The sequence below is a fragment of the Topomyia yanbarensis genome, chromosome 3 (genome assembly GCF_030247195.1).
Source record: "Topomyia yanbarensis strain Yona2022 chromosome 3, ASM3024719v1, whole genome shotgun sequence".
Classification (NCBI taxonomy): Eukaryota; Metazoa; Arthropoda; class Insecta; order Diptera; family Culicidae; genus Topomyia; species Topomyia yanbarensis.
The window spans coordinates 297,635,327-297,654,505 of NC_080672.1; the positions used below are offsets into that span (position 1 = coordinate 297,635,327).

General features: G+C 40.7%; 1 protein-coding gene across 1 annotated transcript in view; it reads left to right on the forward strand.

Annotated features, from left to right (window-relative positions):
* LOC131687030 (uncharacterized) overlaps positions 1–19,179 on the forward strand; it is a 79,544-nt gene that overhangs the window by 50,192 nt on the left and 10,173 nt on the right. The window contains exons 4-8 of the mRNA XM_058971064.1: positions 2,900–3,063; positions 3,469–3,643; positions 14,893–14,935; positions 15,001–15,421; positions 15,484–16,215. Of these exons, the coding sequence (XP_058827047.1) occupies positions 2,900–3,063; positions 3,469–3,643; positions 14,893–14,935; positions 15,001–15,421; positions 15,484–16,215 (1,535 nt within the window). The remainder of the gene's footprint in view (positions 1–2,899; positions 3,064–3,468; positions 3,644–14,892; positions 14,936–15,000; positions 15,422–15,483; positions 16,216–19,179) is intronic.

The window sequence follows — 19,179 nt, forward strand, 5'->3', positions numbered from 1 at the left end:
AATAAAACTATTTCTGTTGGTAACGTTTCCGCCTACTCATTCTTTAGCCATCCTCAGAAACTTAAGTCCGTTCGCTTCACGCTCGCGGGACTGTCCAAATAAAACAAATGCTCATCGATTTTTCTCTCGTAAGAACGTCAACGAACCGGCGCCAGAAGCTACATTTCTTGGCTTTCATCAAACTCTTCATTCGCCTTTCTAACACCGCGTACTGTCGATAGCCAGCGGGTAGCTGGTCTTGTGTCCCATCCACGAGAGTTCGCGTCCGACACGCGTTTAGTCTGAGCTTGAATCGCGGTATTCAGAATCAAACCAGCCAGGAACCCGTTCTCTTGTGTGGACTCGATTTTTCCGGATATCGGGACGCGTAACTCTTCCAATCAATATTTCGTGTAATCATACCAAACATTGATTGTATCCGGTGGCCCTCAACAGTTAGCAATAGGAATTACGATTGCCGAAATGGTCATATTTAGGTTGTCGTAAAATTCGTGGAGTGTGCTAGATCGATTATTGTCATGAAGGCCATGCCGTACCGTGCGCGTTGAAATCACCTAAAACAAGCATCGGTGTGGGTAGGAGTTCCACAATATCACTAAGCCGTCGGTGGCTAACTGAGGCTCTAGGGGATGTAGGTGGAAGCAATGCTAAGGTCTTTGCCTTTAATTCTAGTTTGTCAAGCGACATCTTCAGTGCCTAGTATCAAGGGGAGGTCGATTCGATTGGAAGAATAGCACTTATCGATCCATAAAAGTATTCCTACGTAAGAGTCTTCTCGATCCAAGCGACTAGTATTAAAATTGCGGAGGATTAAGCCATGTCTCGCATAATGCAAATGCATCGCTTTTCAAACTATTTATTAACCATTTTAAAGAATCGATTTTCGGGATAATGCTTCTGTTCCATTATAGAACAGTGATCAGATCCGTGACCTCGTTCGATGAATTAGTTATTGAAGGATACAATCGCTGAAAGGAGGGGCCATTTCGCAGTTAACTGCATTAAAAATGTTTTTATGCTTTTCAGAGGGTCAGAAATGTTTAGTACTGTAAAAATACGATCCACAATGTCAGAGAAATTTATTAAGCCAGCGCTGGTTTCTTTTTCTGGCTTATGAGAACACTCGGAGTTTTTTATGTCCTTGCAAGTGCTGGGAACACCTATTCTGAGTTCGGGTTTCTGAGACCGGGAGCGACTTGCTTCGGTTTTGCACCAGTACTTCCTCGAGTAGTTAATTTTTGGGGGGACCTTAAAGAGACACCTTCTGGCCTTTACGACGAAACTTAGAAGAGGAAATGTTCCTCCTTTTTCTATTGCTTCTAAACACAGCAGAAGATGTTCCCTCCTGGAGTTCATCAGAGGCGCCTTCGTCAGCAGACAAGTTAGTATAGATGTTCGTGGAGGCCGGTAGCCTAGCTATCTTCAGCATTTCTGCAAAAAATCGCTTAGAGCGTCCCTGAAAGGAACGCTTAAGATTCTCCTCGCACTGTTTGTACGCGGGACATCATGTGGGTTTTTCCCATAGTAGAGACACTGTCCGACATACCTTCCACAGGAATCATTCACGTGATTCCCACCGCATTTCCCACAACGACCCTTATTGTTACAATGGGAGGCTGTGTGTCCCAAATGTTTTCAATTGGTACAGTTCATGACCGCGGTACAAAAAGGGGAACAGGTAGATAAACCTTGTCAAAAAGGAGGTAATTGGATGGAGCAGAACCGGCGAAGGTCATAGGAGTCTGAACTGACATATGTCTTCTTTCCGTTAGCTCTGACTGATGCTGAATGCAAGCGTTTGCACTTCAGTATCTTCACTGGCTGAAGCATGCGGTCTTTAAAACAGCTAACCCCATGTGTCAGCACGTCCTCGTAATTCAGACTCGAATCGGAGACTACCCCGCAGACTTCAACCGTGTTAGCTGGTATTTACACTCTGTACTACTTCGTAAAGGACTCGTAGTCAGCAATATCGTTTGCCTGATTCAAACTATTTATCACCACCCGAAGCTTATCAGGGCAAATTTTCAATATTTCTGTCACGGCCGAATACCGTTCCCGTCAGAGCTCGAGAAATCTTCCGTAAATTCACTTTTTATCTTTGGTCCGGAAGAAGATCATGTAAGACCCGGTGGCCGATCAAAAATAAACTGGCTTTATAAGAAAGGTTCATTATTCCTCAGAAAGGGGAAGAATCCAGGTTGTTTGCTGTTTTGTGTAGTAATTGTATTGTCATTTTTCAATTCCATATCTTTGTCCTTCGCCTCCCGTTCCCTTCCCAACAGAAAAGTGATGAGACGACATGTTAATGCAGAAATCCCCGAATAACATGGGGTACGTGCCAATTAAGCCAACATATTCTAATTTCTGATGCTTCAAAATTTTCCTAAGCAATCCAAAAAATATAACTGATAACGTTATTAGAATAAACAAAAAAAATAACTCAACCTTTAAATTAACATTAAATATTCTGTTTAAAACCTTCGTCTGAAATTAACATCTGTTGCGGCATCCTCATTTATAATTTCACCTACATCCAGAGTAGAACTTGTCTTGACTCTGCAATCAACAAACCACTAATGAAAAAGTACCATTCATCCCAGTAGTGATGCACCATATCAATTGGCTTCATTGTTTTTTTCACTTGGACTGAGACCTACATCACTTTCCCTCTATTCTTGAAATTATTATTGACAGCATCAGGCAGAAGTATGCGCCGATCGATCCAACAGAAACATTCATTACAACTGGAAACAAAAACCCTCTTTATTATGAGCATTCCACTCTGGCGGATATGATTTTCCACTTGGAAGCTCTTCTTCCCTGGTTCCCTGATTGCAACTGTTTTCAACCCGGGGGCTGGTCTAATCACAGATTTTCTGTTTTGTTCCCATCCCAGATAATCTCCTGGAGGACCTGCAGGCAAGTGTTTCCCGTCCGGGCAGCTCGTTAGGGCAACCGATTACCGGCAGCTACCAAACGACCCGTGAAGTGCAGTATCTGCAGCCAGCCAATGTCACCACCGTTGCCCGGGAGCGTTCGCTCAGTCCCAGTGTTCAAACGGTAGGTGTTTACTTATGTAGTGTGATTTGCAAACCAAAAGGTCCGAAAGGTGCAACGGTAATAATTTTAGATGGAGTCACATTTTTGTTATTATATAATTAGAAGAAAAAAAAATTAACTGAGCGGATAACCGATTACGATTATTAATCACTACCTTTGCTTCTCTCCGAAAATTAAGCAGTGTGGTAATAAAAATTACATTAAACATGTGAAATACCCGTAACTGAACAAAGCGAAAATTCAAATAGTGTTCCATGCATAATTTAATTACCAAAATTAAGAAAAAATGAATGGTCATATTGGTAGTATACTTTTTCTATTTCTAAGCGCCCCACCCGAACGAAAAATTATATCAGCAATCTAATCCGAATCTTTTTTATTTCATGTCATCTACCATAACCGCAGAGCGATCGCAAACTATACAAAACGGCCAAATACGAATACAAGAGCAGCAGTTCCAGTGGCGGCGGTCCAGCAGTCGGATCGGAGAGAGTCAGCGAAGTCTACCAGCGCAATATCAACCAACTCGACACGCTACTGAATGACCTTGAAAGGGAGCGCGACTCCTCGTTGGATCGAAGTAAGTTAGGAAATTCGATACCTACTTTGTTTGGGGTTTCAATCATAAAATAAATTTAGTCGAAGAAAATTTCAATGACATCCCAGTCTAATTCGCTATGAAAACGCTCCCCTCATTTGTTCCCAAACTGATATTCAACGCATCACGGCCGATGAGACGCCGTTTTTCTTTCAACCGCTGATTAATCTTGGCGGGAACGCGTCGAAAAGTGCGCAAAAGTGTTACAATGTCATTCGAGTTCTAAAATTAGCCCACACCGAGAAAGAGAGATTCATTCACAGTGTGAAAATTCGGGAAAGAGTACGGTATATAACGAAAAACAGTAACGCTAAGAAAGTACGAACTTGAATCAGGATGATTCATTGGAAAAGGCGTGAATCTTTATTTCAAATAAATAAACAAACAATGGACGGATTGTCGGCTGGTGGGGTTTCGAAGATTTTCTTTCTTATTTAAATAATGGTTTATGGCATTGAGCTGCACTTTGGTGCTTACCGTTTGGCGGTAAACGGATGCATTTTCTCACCTCACCAACAATTTTATTATTTCTAGAAATGTTTATTGTTTAGTTCACGTAGAATCCAGACACATAAAATTAAGTTTTTTCTTGGGATTTTTTTAAAGTAGGAAAAATGTAATTAATATTTATTGTACTATTGTTTTTTGTACATTCATAAAAAATGCAACATTACACCAACGGCATTGGGTGCACTCGCGGACTCTCGTTGGGCTTTCTTTTTCAAACAACCTGCCATCTGTGTGGTGTCCTGAGTCGACTTGAAGCAACTTTTGCAGTTGTAATTCGCATTGGACAAAAGCCACAAATTTGCAATTGTGTGCCAAAAAAGGTTAATATTTTTCGAAACAATTCCTAGACATCCATTTTTCCAGTAGGTATTATAAAGTACCGAAGATCGTTCGTGATTGGCTCACGCTGCACCAAGCCGCAAATTTTGAACAGAAAGAATTGTGATTTCATTCGGTTTCAGCGAGTCTTGTCAAATGCATGTTCGAAGACGGTATGTCAACACCAGGAGACAATGTGATTATTACATTTGAACATCAGGAGAGAAGGTGGTCATTAGTATGCAACCGGCTCCGTGGACTGACTAATAATTAGTTTGTACAACTCCGTGCTAGTAACGAGGGCCAATTGGAACAAACGTTCCCCACTCAGAGACCATTTTCTTTGGAATACTGATTAGTCGTGGTCAGCGGTATAAAACCCTCAACCAAGATTTAAATTTGAAGATCTTTTCCTTCACCAACTATTATTTTTATTTCCTACGGATCGAAATTAGCATACAAACACATGGAAAAAAAAACCGATTTTAAATCATTTAAATGATCTGACTGAAGCTCATTCATGATTGGATCCCGCTAATTACATGCACAGAGCCGTAAATCTTGAACAGTTTATTTTTTTATTTATTTACCTATCATTATTCATTTATTTATTTATTTATATATTTATTTATCTATTTATTTATTTATCTATTTATTCATTTATTTATTTATTTATTTATTATTTATTAAAATAATTCGACTGACAAAAGAAATAGTCTTAATAAATAGCAGGAGTCAAGTCATAAAAATCGTAGACCGCGAAACTTTCTGTGCGAACTTATGCCAAACTCGAACAGATTCTCGACCGTGGAGAAAGTTCTAATACATGCGGTTATCGGTTCGTTGAATCCAAACGTCGTACGGTGAAATCTAGGTTGTAGTAAGCCAGATGAGCGTAGAGAACGTTGCGAGGCACGAAAAGCAAGAAGGGACAGGGTCTTTGGGGAGTCAATTTCAGCGTTGAGAAGCTTTGCTACGAATACTGCTCGCTGAAGCTGTCTGCGTTGTTCCAGTGTGTCGAGTCCGATCAAGCGACATCGAGAAGGATCTGGTGGAAGGTCAAGAGGATTCCGCCATGGAAGGTCTCGTAGTGCGAGTCGGACAAATCTCTTCTGCACCCATTCAATCCGTAAGTTCCATGTAAGCTGATGAGGGCTCCAAATCAAAGAAGCATTTTCCAGAGCGGGCGAACCAGCGAACAATATAACCCCTTCATACAATGCGGGTCCTTGAAATCCCGGCCGATTTTAGTTTGCGTCCGTAATGTAATATCTCGCAGTCGAAACATTGAAGCTGGCAGGAAACGCAGCCTGTGGAAACAAATAGACCAGGATTATCCCCCGTCAGTTGTAGCTTGCCGTTCGAAATGACGAAAAACTGAACAAATTACTCTTCGCTGTGACTATTGCCCAGGATGGTGTGTTGCCTAACGTTCACACCATTCTGCTGACAAAGCAGACCGAAAAGAATTAAGTTTTTCTTCGTTGACAGGTGCAACGATGCCAAGAAAAAACTGAACATGCCCTTTTCAGGGTGACCATTATATTCGCATACGCCATTACGGCTGAGCTCTGTAAACGTAGATTGATTTTGAAGTCCTGCGCAATCTCATGAACCAGTCGCTGAAAGGGCGGCTTGCGGTCCTGGTCGGTAGCGAGGGCACTTTTGCGGACGACCTTCGCTGCTAACTGATTTCGGGGAGCTTTCCATCCGGTGGCCTTGTGGACTATCAGTTTGGTACGGGCCATGGCACAAAAAATTCTGTTCTGCTACTGCCGATGATGACTGATAGCACAACAACGGTTGAACGAATGATGCGAAAAACCGACCGACCGTTGCATAGTTGCGCGAATACGTTTTACTATCGCCCTCTCGCTCGTTTTCGTGTCATGTACCTTTCCATTTCTTTTCTGCTAAAATAACCAGTTATAATCAAAACGAGTTTGTGATTTCCCCACTTTCCATCCAGTGTCCAATGTTGCCAGATTTTACAATAGTAAATAAACAAATAATGTGAATTTCAATAACTACGTGAAATAATTGTTTTGGTATCGAAACCTCAACCAAAAATTTAACAGAAAATTTAATGGAGGCTTGATAAAACTGAAAGTATTGGAGCTATTACTCCCCCTCCTCCTGATGGAAAAGATTGCGCACGCCCATGATTCAGGGCACTGAATGTTAAACTAATGAACATATCATATATAAAGGCTAATAAGATGATCGATGCTAGTGGTGCTCCATCTTCACTAGAGGATATAACTTCCTTTTATTCCAATCAATTAAAGCTGATAATTAATTACACTTTTATCGAGAATAATCGCACCGCCACAAGCCACTGGAATGAGAATGAAACGTAAGCGAGAAGTATATTATTATGTTCCTCTAAATTCTGCTCACTGAATGACTAAGTTTTGCTGTGAATTATGATGGTTGTAAGTGGAAAATAACGGGCAAACACAATGGTACATGATCAATATGTACAGTTTAAATATATCATCAGAATATTTGACATCAAGCCACTTGACTAAACCTGACTTCATATGGCAGAAGTTTGGAGTTCCAGGAAACCCCTGATGAAGAAATTTTTGAAAACTTGAAACAGGGGGGTTTCGCAGATTAAAAGCAAAGTTTGAATGAAGACCTAGGGTGGTTCAATAGATAAGATATCGATGAAAATGGACATCTGAAATTTTCGCATAAAGTCTTATATATCTGTGCAATTTTTTAGCTTAATCCAACATCAGAGGTGCAGCGTTCAAATATTAATTTTTAATATTCGAAAAAAACCAAAGGGCCAATTTTTTATATTCGAAAAAATCGTTGAGAAAATTCTATGGTCAAAATGCTCATTTTCACCTCGAAGATGTTATTTTTAAAATTTCATAAAACTTTGGTTTTAAACTGTGAAGTCTGGTTCCATTTTTTTCCAAAAATCTCTTCACAATGATTTAGTTGGAACCCTAAACCCCTATCATCATGTGGATTTCTACTCCCAAGTCCAGTTCGTTAGGAAAATTCAATAATCAAAAATGTTCATGTTCACACACAAAGCAGAATGAAAACATTCAGCGATCTGCCTGTCGGTTGGCCATGCAGCGTTGACGCCATGTTTGCACTTGGTGATAGGCGATGTCAAATGTAATAGGAGTATTGCGCGGATTCTATTTAGGCCTACTTAGGTGTTTTTGACATGTTTGATACGTTCTGACGGAATGTAGCCCTTAAATCCGCTTGAGCTGACGGTATATTTTTAAAATGACCAATTCTAAAGATTTTCCCCTGGAAGATGCCATTTTATTTAATTTCTCGAAATTTCGATTTTGAACTGTAAAGTTCCTTTCCTATTTTTAAAACCTCTTCACCTTGATTTGATTGGAATTCTAAACCCCTACCATTATTTGGATTTGTTCTGCCCCCAAGCCCAGTTGAATGGGAAAATACAATGTTTAAAAATGTTCATGTGCACTTGGAAGATGTTGTTTTTTATTTCATACAAACTTTTAAACTGCGAAGTTTCTTTCCAAATATCTTCACTAGGATTTAATTACCCTAAACAGAGCCGTACCAATTCTGTTTTGCGAGGGAGTGGGCAAAGCTGTAGTATTGTTTTAAGTTGACCTGCGAACTTCAGTTCATGTAACGTTCTTCCAATGCACCTGGAATTTATGCAGAACTTGGAAGCAGAGCCGTAGCGTGCGGTTGGCCACCGCCAAGAGCGCCAGTCTCAGCTGAAGTCATGATCGGCTTTTTAATTTTTGTGAGGATAAATCATGAAATAAGTCAAGAAAATGTGCCATTTCCAAGTGAACTGAACACTGAAAAACAACTTAAAGAATACGAAGGCAGAGACAGAAATTACGAGAGATATGATGAATTGAAAGACAAGCCAAAGGATAGTAATGCAAATATGTGCTAAATATGGGGGTCCGCAAGAGATGACATTCCCAACGGTTTTTAATTTAAACTGTTTTGTCAAGTTGCTGACTTTTTGTGTGATTACCTATAAATGCGAAAACATCCGGCTGCATTGTAACATGGTGTTGTTAATGTTTACTGGAATTGAATGTTAAAAAATGTAATCTCATGACTTTTAATAGAAAACAAATCACGGCCTCCGTGTCAATTACATTAGGTAATCAAACCGTTCACAAATGCGATAAAATAAGAGATTTAGGAGTTATCTTAGATAAAAAATTAAAATTTGTGGAACATTACAACACAATTGTTCATAGAGCTAGTAATATGTTTAATTTTATAAAAAGCTTCGGATATCACTTTCATTATTATACGCACTACGCAAGTTAAGATGGGCAGCATTCCATCTTCCATCTTATGAAGCACGTTGTATGTTGATAGATATTGAAACATTGAAAGAACGTCGGGACTATGCTATGATCTCGTTTCTAAACGATATCGTCATGCAGCGTATTGACTCATCTTACATATTGTCGAATAAATAAATAAGTAACATTACTTTGACACTTTCAATTCACGAAAGAACTTGGTGTTATCGAATTGAAACACTTTGAACCTTTACATCTGAAGTCTTTCTTCGGGGGGATTCGTGTTCACCGCGGCAATACCGCAAATGCCTTTATGGCCATCGCCTTAAGAGAGTGGAGTCATTTCCATGTACATACGAAATCATTAGTTAGAAAGTCGTACTAAAATAATGATAAAGTAAACACCAAAGAGGCACAAAACTGGGACTTCACCAAGGGCGCCAGAAGATCACATCACGGCTCTGCCTGCAAGATCTGCAGCTAGTAGTATTCTGTGATATAGTGGCAACTGTTAGATGTTTAGGATGCCGACTTACACCTAGAGGAGACCCACCTCAACATCACCGGGAAAGACGAGTAGTTCCATGGCAGCGGAGATTGAACAGTGGGATCTCGAACAAACGTGCCACTATTGGAAGGCTGACCGCGTATGGAAACGGCAAAATTTCGGCGAAATTATGTCGTCATGTGGCTGCGTCCATTGTACCTACCTTCGCATGCTGGGAGCTCACCAGCTGACGGGAAAACTAGACACACTAGTACAGCAATTAAGTGTGATATTAAAAACACTAAGGCTTCACTAATTCTTCGATGACGAACGAGCGTTCTATGACCAAATCAGTCACGAGAAGTACGCTTTCAGCGAAGGTCTACCGGATATCGGCGATGTCGCTAGCTGTTGAACCAGTATTTGGGAGGCCCCTTATATAACATCGCGAAGGGTAACCGTGGCTATGATGCGAGAAGAAAGAAATTGACAAGATATGAGCTGTCTCCGTCGAAACCAATGATGTACAATGAGGCTAGGCGATACAGTAGGAATTGGGCGGAACCTGGACCAAAGGGTGTCTCATGCTTTGGTTCAAGAAGCTGACCTTTGTACATTCCACGATGGTTGTATGTTTCAGCAGGACGTTACGCGAACCACGTTTATTGCCAGATTTCATCACCCGTGATACCGCAATTTTCCTTTTTAAAAGAACGCCCCGCATATTGAGGGGGCATTCTAAGGCGATTACTTTAGCCCGTTTTGGTTTTATTTGGCGATGAACTCCGCTCAATAGGACCCTCAATCAAAACGGGTATGGCAATCAGATAAAGTATGGAGAAAGCTTACCAGAAGAGGTGACCCATATCTTCTACATGGACGATTTCAATATCTATGCAGACTAGACGGTACGGCTGGGTGTAGTCAGCAAAACTAGTTGAAAGGATTAGTTGCGACATCAGCATAGAGTTTGGTTTAGAGTACTGTCGATCTGTTCAGCTACTATTAGAGCAATTGGTCGACACTGGTAGCTACAAGATCGACGAAGACGAGATGATTCGAGACATGGTTCGTAGCGAATCGTATAAGTATCTCGGATTTCGGCAGCTCCTTGGGATTCACCACACCAACATCAAGCTTGGGTTCCGAGATCAGTTCTGGAGTTGAGTTGAAGTAAGTTTGCTATCCCCAGGTTGACCTACAGTTTCGGCGTCATCAAATAAAGCCGGACTGGCCTGGAAGATATTGAGAGAAGGTTGAAGAAGGCGTTTAAACAAGTAGGAATGCACCATACTCATTCGGCGCTGGAGATAGTTACATTGCCACGGCATGAAGAGGGACAAGGAACCGTCGACATCCCGGAAACATGAGTAGGTCGACTGCAAGAATACTTTGTGGAAAATGTCAACCAACATGTAGTATATCAAACAGTTTGTGCTGCGACCCGCAACTATAGCGCACTTCACCTAGCGCAAGCGAACTACAACCTTAGCTGCAGACTACAGAGGGAAACATTGCCGAGTGGAAGCAGAAGGCTATGCACGGTGCTACTCCCAATAGTTGGAGCAGCTGTACGTGGACGACAAGGCTGCACCTGTGGCTCAAGCGAGATGACCTCTCTTTAGTGATCTTGGCCGACCAGCCATCCAGGGTAAAGCCTACGAGGAATGACAGGAGGTATGTTTGGCACCAAGACGTCGAGGATATATGCCGGATGCGTCACAACAGCGTTACTAAGATTTTGCACCAGCAGTGGGCGCAGCAGGCTGGTCTTTTGGAAGAGATTGTGAGCTGTCAGCTTGTGCCTGTTCTGGAAAATGCCCTTTTCAAGCTGTACTGGAATCGCACTATTTTATTGGACCAATTCCTACACCACAACCGGCCAGATATGACAAGGGATGACGCGAAGTCACCATAATCGACGTCGCCGTTCTATTGGAAAACAATCTGTTAGATACGCGCTGGTCGTAGAGTTGAAGGAAATGTGGAGGTTGAAGGAAATGTCGACGACTGGAGTCGATCCGTGAAAGCTACTGGAGGCGCTGAAGTTGGAGAAGACGCAGGCTGCAAGTTAATCACTTTCTAATTACTTTGCTTCCTATCTAGTATATAAAGGGCGAACACGAAATTATTGCGACACCGAAAATGTCATGCCAATTTTCTTATAATGTTTAAAATCAAACCAAAATTTTAGGGTAGTTTTATACATATATTTACTTCAAAAATCAAAAGAAAAGTTAATCGATGGAGCCTTGAGTGTAAAATTGAACGCATTTTCGCTTGATGCCCTCCATCAAAGTCTTTACAGTGTCATCCGGTACCAGTTTCTCAGTTTTTTTTTCCATTTTCTTAACATATCCTTCTCGTCTTTGACTGTCTTCTTGCTCTTCCGAAGTTCCCGCTTCATCATTGCCCAGTACTGCTCCACCAGGCGCAGCTCCGGACAGTTTGGCGGATTCATGTCCTTTGGAACAAAATGGACAGAATTGGCCTCATACCACTCCAGGACACTTTTAGAATAGTGGCATGATGCCAAATCTGGCCAAAATAGTGGAGCTTCGTCGTGCTGCTGCCAGAACGGCAAAAGGCGCTTCTCGAGGCACTCAGATTTGTAGATCTCGCCATTTACTGTGCCCTTTGTCACGAAAGGCTCACTCCTCAGTCCGCAAGAGCAGATGGCCTGCCAAATGAGATATTTGGAGGCGAACTTCGACATTTTCTTCTTCTTAAATTTGTCGTCCACATATAACTTGCTCTTGCCGTTGAAAAACTCCAACCCCGGAATTTGCTTAAAATCGGCTTTTATATACGTTTCGTCGACCATCACACAACAGCCATATTTTGTCAGCATCTTCTCGTAGAGCTTCCGTGCCCGAGTTTTAGCCGTCGATTGTTGCCGCTCATCGCGGTTTGGGAAGTTCTGTACCTTGTATGTATGTAGTCCAGCTCTCTTCTTTGCATTCTGGACGTAGCTCTGCGACATGCCGATCTTTTTAGCCAAATCACGGCTTGAGACGTTGGGATTTGCTTTAATCATCCGCCTCACCTTTCCCTCCATCCTTTTGTTCTCCGGTCCCGGTTTTCTTCCAGCTCCTTTGCCGTAGTCCAACGTCAACCGCTCCTGGAACCGCTTCAACACTCTGGAGACGGTTGAATGGTGAATGTTCAACTTTTTTCCCAACTGCCGGAGCGACAGGTCAGGTAATTCCAGGTATTTGGAAAGAATTTGTTCTCTTGACTCGCGTTGGTTCACCTCCATTTTCGTTGAATCGAAAAACACGACTTCGAGTTTGACAGCATGTAAACAATACATATCAATGAGAAAGTGTGCAAAATTTGGTTGATTTTTACCCAATGGTAAAAAAGTTATGCCCTGTTGAATGTGTCGCAATAATTTCGTGTTTGCCCTTTATGAGAAAAATGAGCGGTGTGGCGGAAAATGCGTGATGGGGTAAAGCCCCCCTCTCTAGCTATCTAGGTTGCTACGGCTCTGCGTAAACCCATGCCATCATTTTTATTTGTTCTGCTCACAAGCCAAGTGCGTCTAGATGGTCAAAAGTATTTCCAACTCCGATGAAATACTTTTGTAACAAATACAATGTACTCAAAAAATCCTTTTTTACGCTTTTTTTCAGATCTTACTTTTTTAGACATCAGGTCTCGACGACACTAAAATTTTTAATTTCCAAATTTGTTTTTTTTTTTTTCAAAAAATCCTTGGAACTGAAAATTTTTCAAATTTATTTTTAGCGGTTTTCGTTTATTTTGACTCTAGATGTTGGTTTTTCCTGTTATTTTTAGATATATTTCGACAATTTTTTTTCCGAATTTCAACATTTCATGTATTTTATTTTGGAATTTTTCGAATAATAAAGAATCAATAATATTCTAACGCTGTACCCCTGTTAGATTGAGCTAAAAAATTGCATAGATTCCTGTTTCGATGTAATGAACATTTTATATTAAACTCTATGCGAAAATTTAAGATGATCATTTTCATTATTCCTATAGTTTTTCATACAAACTTTGGTTTTAAACTGTGAAACTTCGTTCCTTATTTTTTCCAAAAAATTCTTCACCGGGGCTTTCCACGCAAACTTTCGCCATTTTTTTTCGTTCTGCTTCTCGATATTGTGTTGCACAGCGTTATTTTTTTGTTGGATATAGAATTTGGATATGTTATTAACATGTTGTTTTGATTATAGCACACATGATTCTGTTCTGCTATTTTGAGTAAAAAATATAGCAGCTTCTTTATATCGTCGACCTTATGTTTCTTGAGTACGTAAATATTCAGGGCAAGGAATGGTAAACTAATGAACATATTTTGTATAAAGGCAAATAAGATGATAGATGCTTGCAGCGCCCCAGCTCCGCTGGATAATATAACTTCTTTTGTATACCTATCAATTAAAGCTGCTAATTAATTAGGTACAGACTGAATGACTACCTTGCGCGATCAATTATGATGGTTGATTTTGGAAAATAACGACCAAACACAATGGATATATGTCTTGACGAACATCTACAGTTTCAATATATCATCTGAATATTTGACATCAAGCCAACTAACAAAATCAGAGTTCATATGTTCTGTTATGATGAGGGGTAAGAACAGTGCAAAGCAGGTGTGCAGTCCCGATCAGAACGGCATAATGAAATATATCCAAATTAAATCTCGTTATGATATTTATTACTCACTCATCTAATTATATCATTGTACTATTCAGTCATTTATGTAGTTCAACATCAATTTCATGATAACACTGAATCAACAATTTGCCACCACAATACTCGATTTGTAGCTGCAGCTCTCCAACGTCGGTTACGCCCAACACTCGCCAAATCACGTTCCACCTGGTCCGCCCATTCGTCATTAGCGAACACCATCTTGGGAGGATTGTACTATATTGTCCCCAAATTTTGAAATAAGATTTGATTAATATTGAAATGCGTTTTCTGCAACAATAAATGTTTAGCTTGGAATTATCTTTAATATCGTAGACCTAAAGACTATCAGAATAATTATTTCTCAGTTAACGATTAATTGAATTAAACGTCGATGGCTGTTGTCAAGCGAATTGTACCATTCGGATGACACCAAATCGAAACGTTAATCCTAATTTACTAAATGTTATAGGTAGGGGAGAGTGGGTACGCTTGATCCCACTTTTGTTTTTTTCTCATAACTTTTCAATGAAATACAAATTTCAATTGCAAAATTCGCCATCTTGTAGTCTATTCGAATTGTAAGAGCTATGGATAATATGTAAATCCGAATATTAAGTACTGTCAGTAATATGAACACTTTTGAAAATCATGCCAAAATGAGGTTTTTGTGAAAACACCTGGTAACTTGATCCCCTGCCTACTAGGGCTAAAGAAACAAAGCACACCATGACCTAAAGACGCGAAAGTTCAGCTAACCACCTATCCTGACAAATTAATTAATAAGACTACCATTTTAGATGCACGACAAACTTTAACCACAGTAGCAAGTAAAGACAAGTACTTGCGGTGAATCAAGGCTGTTTAACTGACTTTTCCATTTACGAATAAAATGTTTTCAATCATTTTTCGGTTTGGGAAAAGATATAGCAAAGATGTTTCAAATGTTTCGTTTTTTACAGGTCAACGTAGTCTTAGTCGAACTGGCATCGATTCCGGACTGACGTAAGTGACCTCACAGAATCAATTCAACACCAAAAACTAACAACGCATTCCTCTGCTTTCTCTAGGGAGCCTGGATCTAAAATCGTCAAAACTACTCACACATACTCATCAACTGGCAGCAAACAGCCAGTCTCGCGGGAGTTAATATTCGACTCCCCGGGTAGCTACGAGGTACGGCAGTCCCGCTCACGCCAACGCAGCCCCTCGTATGAAAATGATTCGACCACAGTGAAAAATGTATCCTACAGCTCCGAACACAGTGGCATCTACGGAGGAATCAATCGTTCCCGCACGGCTACTCCGGTTCGATCCGAACAGTATTACACCGAAACGCGCACCGTTTCTCCAAACTCGGATCTGGTGCCACGGAACGTTCATTATAATGAAACAGTCTCCGTTGATACAATCCCGGCATCCAAGGCACTGGCCAATATTCCACTGTCCGATAATATTTTACCACGACCGAATACGAAGGTGACAACGACGGTTAGTAGCCAACAGTTTTACTGAACCGATTGATATCAATGCAGTTCTCATTTTTTTTGTAGGTGCGAACTTACACATACGAGCTCCCGCCTGATAGCGAACTGAACCAAACATTATCCTACCGCAACGAATCGTTCAACCAAACCTCCAATACCTTGCCAGCCGTCTATCCGGAACGAGATCTGTCTCCAACTCAGCATGTCACTCCAACCTCTAAAACCATCCTGGTTAAGAATGAAACCATCAACACAACGAATAACGTTCAGCAGTACCCAGTTCCGACAATTTTAGATCACCAATTACCACCAAATACAGCCAAAACCATTTACTACAAGAAGGATACCAAGCACTCAACGACCAATACGTACCCTGTCTATCCGGATCACCCGAACGGTCCCCATCCAACGAACTTCAAAGCCATTGATGGCCCTCCAATCGGAGACCACCCACCTCCACGTCCAATCAAATACACGGATAGCCCCGCCTATCCACCAGCAACGAATACTTACATTTACCGCGAGGAACGTACCAACAAAACCAACAACCGATACGGATCCCCGGTTCCGATAGTAGAATATCCGGACCGCCACGGAACATACCCGAGAGAACCTCAGCCGACTACGGTAACCTACAAGTATAGCTCGACGACTACTAACGCTTCTAGAAATATCTATCCACCACCGGAGGAACGGGAACCGCTGCTGCAGCCTTTCCCTACGGAAGGCATTCCACCGAGTGAAGTGGACGGTAATCCTCCCAAGCGGGTCGATGATCTGATGGCGACACTCGGAGAGGTTAGTATAGTAATACGATTGGCAGGCATTATTGTTAACTATTTGAAAACAATCTGACTTCAAAAGCATTGCAAATTATTTAAAATCTGAAAATTTGTGGAATTGAAGTTAAGGGTTATCGAAGCAGCATCAGTCGCGATTTCAATAGGCTCACAGCTGTCATGGTTGCTGTCTAAGTATCTACAGAAAGAAATGCAGCGTTCTTTTTAACCGTTATGTGTCCGACAGAGTATCCGCAGGGCCTCTTAAGACTATGCGGGGCCCCTGGGCACTATTGAGCTAGGAGGCCCCTATAATTGAACAGGTATAAATAGCTGCAATAGTAGAATGATCAAAAAAAGATTCCCAGCATTGCAGAACAATTTCCACTCCATGCCACTCTGAGACTCTTTTCCAAATTTGAGCCAAACCGGTCAACCGCGTTGAAATTATTTTAAGAAATAAAGAGGAATTCAAAATATACGGAGAACAAAGACGATTTCAGATTTCCACATCCGTCGTTGCCGATGTCCAGATATCGTCGCAAGATGAACTGAGGACATCCTGAAAAGTTATTTGTTTTTTTTTTCTAGCTGATCTAACCGATGGTGGTAAACGGCCTAACGTACTATATGGGGTTGTGCGTGTTCGAACTCAGGTGAGCTGCGTACAGTGAAATGGACTTATCGACTACACTATAGTAATAAGACGTTGTTTGAGGATTAAGGGTGCTTCCATCAAGAAGGAGGAATGTTGGGTTATTATTGTCCATTATTGGAACGTTATGTAGTGTAGCGAAATTTTCAATGTACATACTTCACAATGCGTAACCATAAACGAAGCGCACTGTTGTTTATAATTTCTGGAATAGTTTATGTAGTTTGCACATTGTCAGTTCATTGATTCGTTTAGTGTTGTTTCTGATATAATGAAACTGAACGGAATCGACTTCCGATTGTGGAAAAACCGCATTTTTTCATTCAATGAATTTTTCACTTTCAATGAATATTCCGTATTCCGCTTTCAAATGGACGAATTTAGGAACCTTTGAAATCAATCTGTATTATTTGGAGCCAAAGCGCGCGAATCGTCACGAGATTCGTTCACTTTGTTCGCATTGCTTTCTGTCGGAATAGAAATAACGGTTCTTTGCAATATTGTCTCTTTTTGCACGAATTGTTGGTGCGTAGATTTTTGTTATATATTACGACACACGTTTTGTGCATTCGATTATTATGACCGGTTCTGGGAAGCGTAGAAAACGAACTGGTAATAATTACAGTATCCCTGTTAAATAAATTGGTGTTTTGAAGACTTCCATTAACATGCTCACTATTCGATATAAGAAGTACTCAATACTTTAGTTGTCGCGTAAAGTTTGTTTAAAATTGCTTTCAAAACGACACAAACAAATTACTCGAATCCATCAATATGATCCGTACAATTTGTTTCAATGATACGAAATATAATAGACGCTGAGTGCACGTTGACGCGACACCTAACATGCCTTAGCACCAACCATTTATCCAAAAAATGAGGTTCTGAATTTAGCAAGGAGAAATGCCTGTGTGAAGCATAATATAAGAATATTTATAAAAATATTTACGCTACCAAATGTTCGAGGCTCTTCAAATATCCTCAATCGCATAATATAAGAATATTTATAAAAATATTTACGCTACCAAATGTTCGAGGCTCTTCAAATATCCTCAATCGCACACACATTTGCCGTGGCTCATGCAATCAAATCAAGGGTTAAGCCAAGGCCGTTGTGTGTAAACATTTTCAAAAGGGCATTTTCAAACTTTTAGATGGATTATTTATGGGGCGGATACACTACGAAAAACCATAATTTGTTTTGTGCCAGTATAAGACTGACCAGGCAGACTCAGACTCAGATATCCACATCTACAGATCGCTCACCAAACAAGGTTTTCTTGGTGGTTGGCTGATGATGATGATGATGATGATGGTCCCATCTCATACCCCACAAAGGCTAAGGTTCGGTGCCTTTTAACCCATTCATGCCCATGTTTTTTTTTTTTATTCAAATCGTTTATTTGATAAGGCACGTTGCGTTAGCTTAAAGGTGCCAATTTTGTTTTGTTTTACATTTTAAATTGCTTAAAACTAGGTGATTACATATTGATTTTTTTAAAATGAAACTAATGCGATTTTATAGCTATCTTATATATCTACACAAGGGGATAATATTATTTTCGTAAGATTAGGGGGGTCATTTAGTTTTTGTGGCAATATGGTTTGACATTTTTATCAGTGAGATTATTGGAGCAAATAATGTTTAATTAAGGGGGACAATTTTTTACGACTCACTTAAAACTAGGAATAACTAGAGGGCATGATTGAATTTTGTAAGATTCGTAATTATAGTTATTTTTGTGGGTAGTAGAGTTGGGCAATTTCAACGAGATTATATAATATAATAGTTAAAACTAGAAGAGACAAGAAGAGCTAAATGCTTCGTGATGATATTGGGGGGGGGGGGGGGGGGTAGGGGGTGTTACTTCTGGGTATAAGAGTCAGGGGAGGGAGGGTAGACAAAGATGGCAGGGAGAGAAAATTATTTCAGTTTCAGGCATCGTGAGATCAACGGATGGATTACAAACTCGGGTGGCCTTCATCAGGGGAATCATGTACTGGGACGCCGGGTGGTCCTCCTCAAGATGGCAGGGGTTTTTCCAGACGATTTCGTAGTACGGCTCAGATGTGGATCGGCTACATTTCGAGTTAAGCATGTTATGTTCGTGCCGTAGGTCCCGTGTTTGTTGGCTCATTCGATACAGATGCTTTGATACAGGTGGAAGAGCGTTCTGAGAATGATAAGGAAAATAACAAGGGGCAGTTAGACTTGTATATTGATGGTTTTCACAAAGGTGTATATAAGGGACATATAGAGAACATCGCGGCTTGCCAGCACATCTCGAACCGGGACGTTGGTTGGTCTTCCTCGGGCCCGCAGGGTAT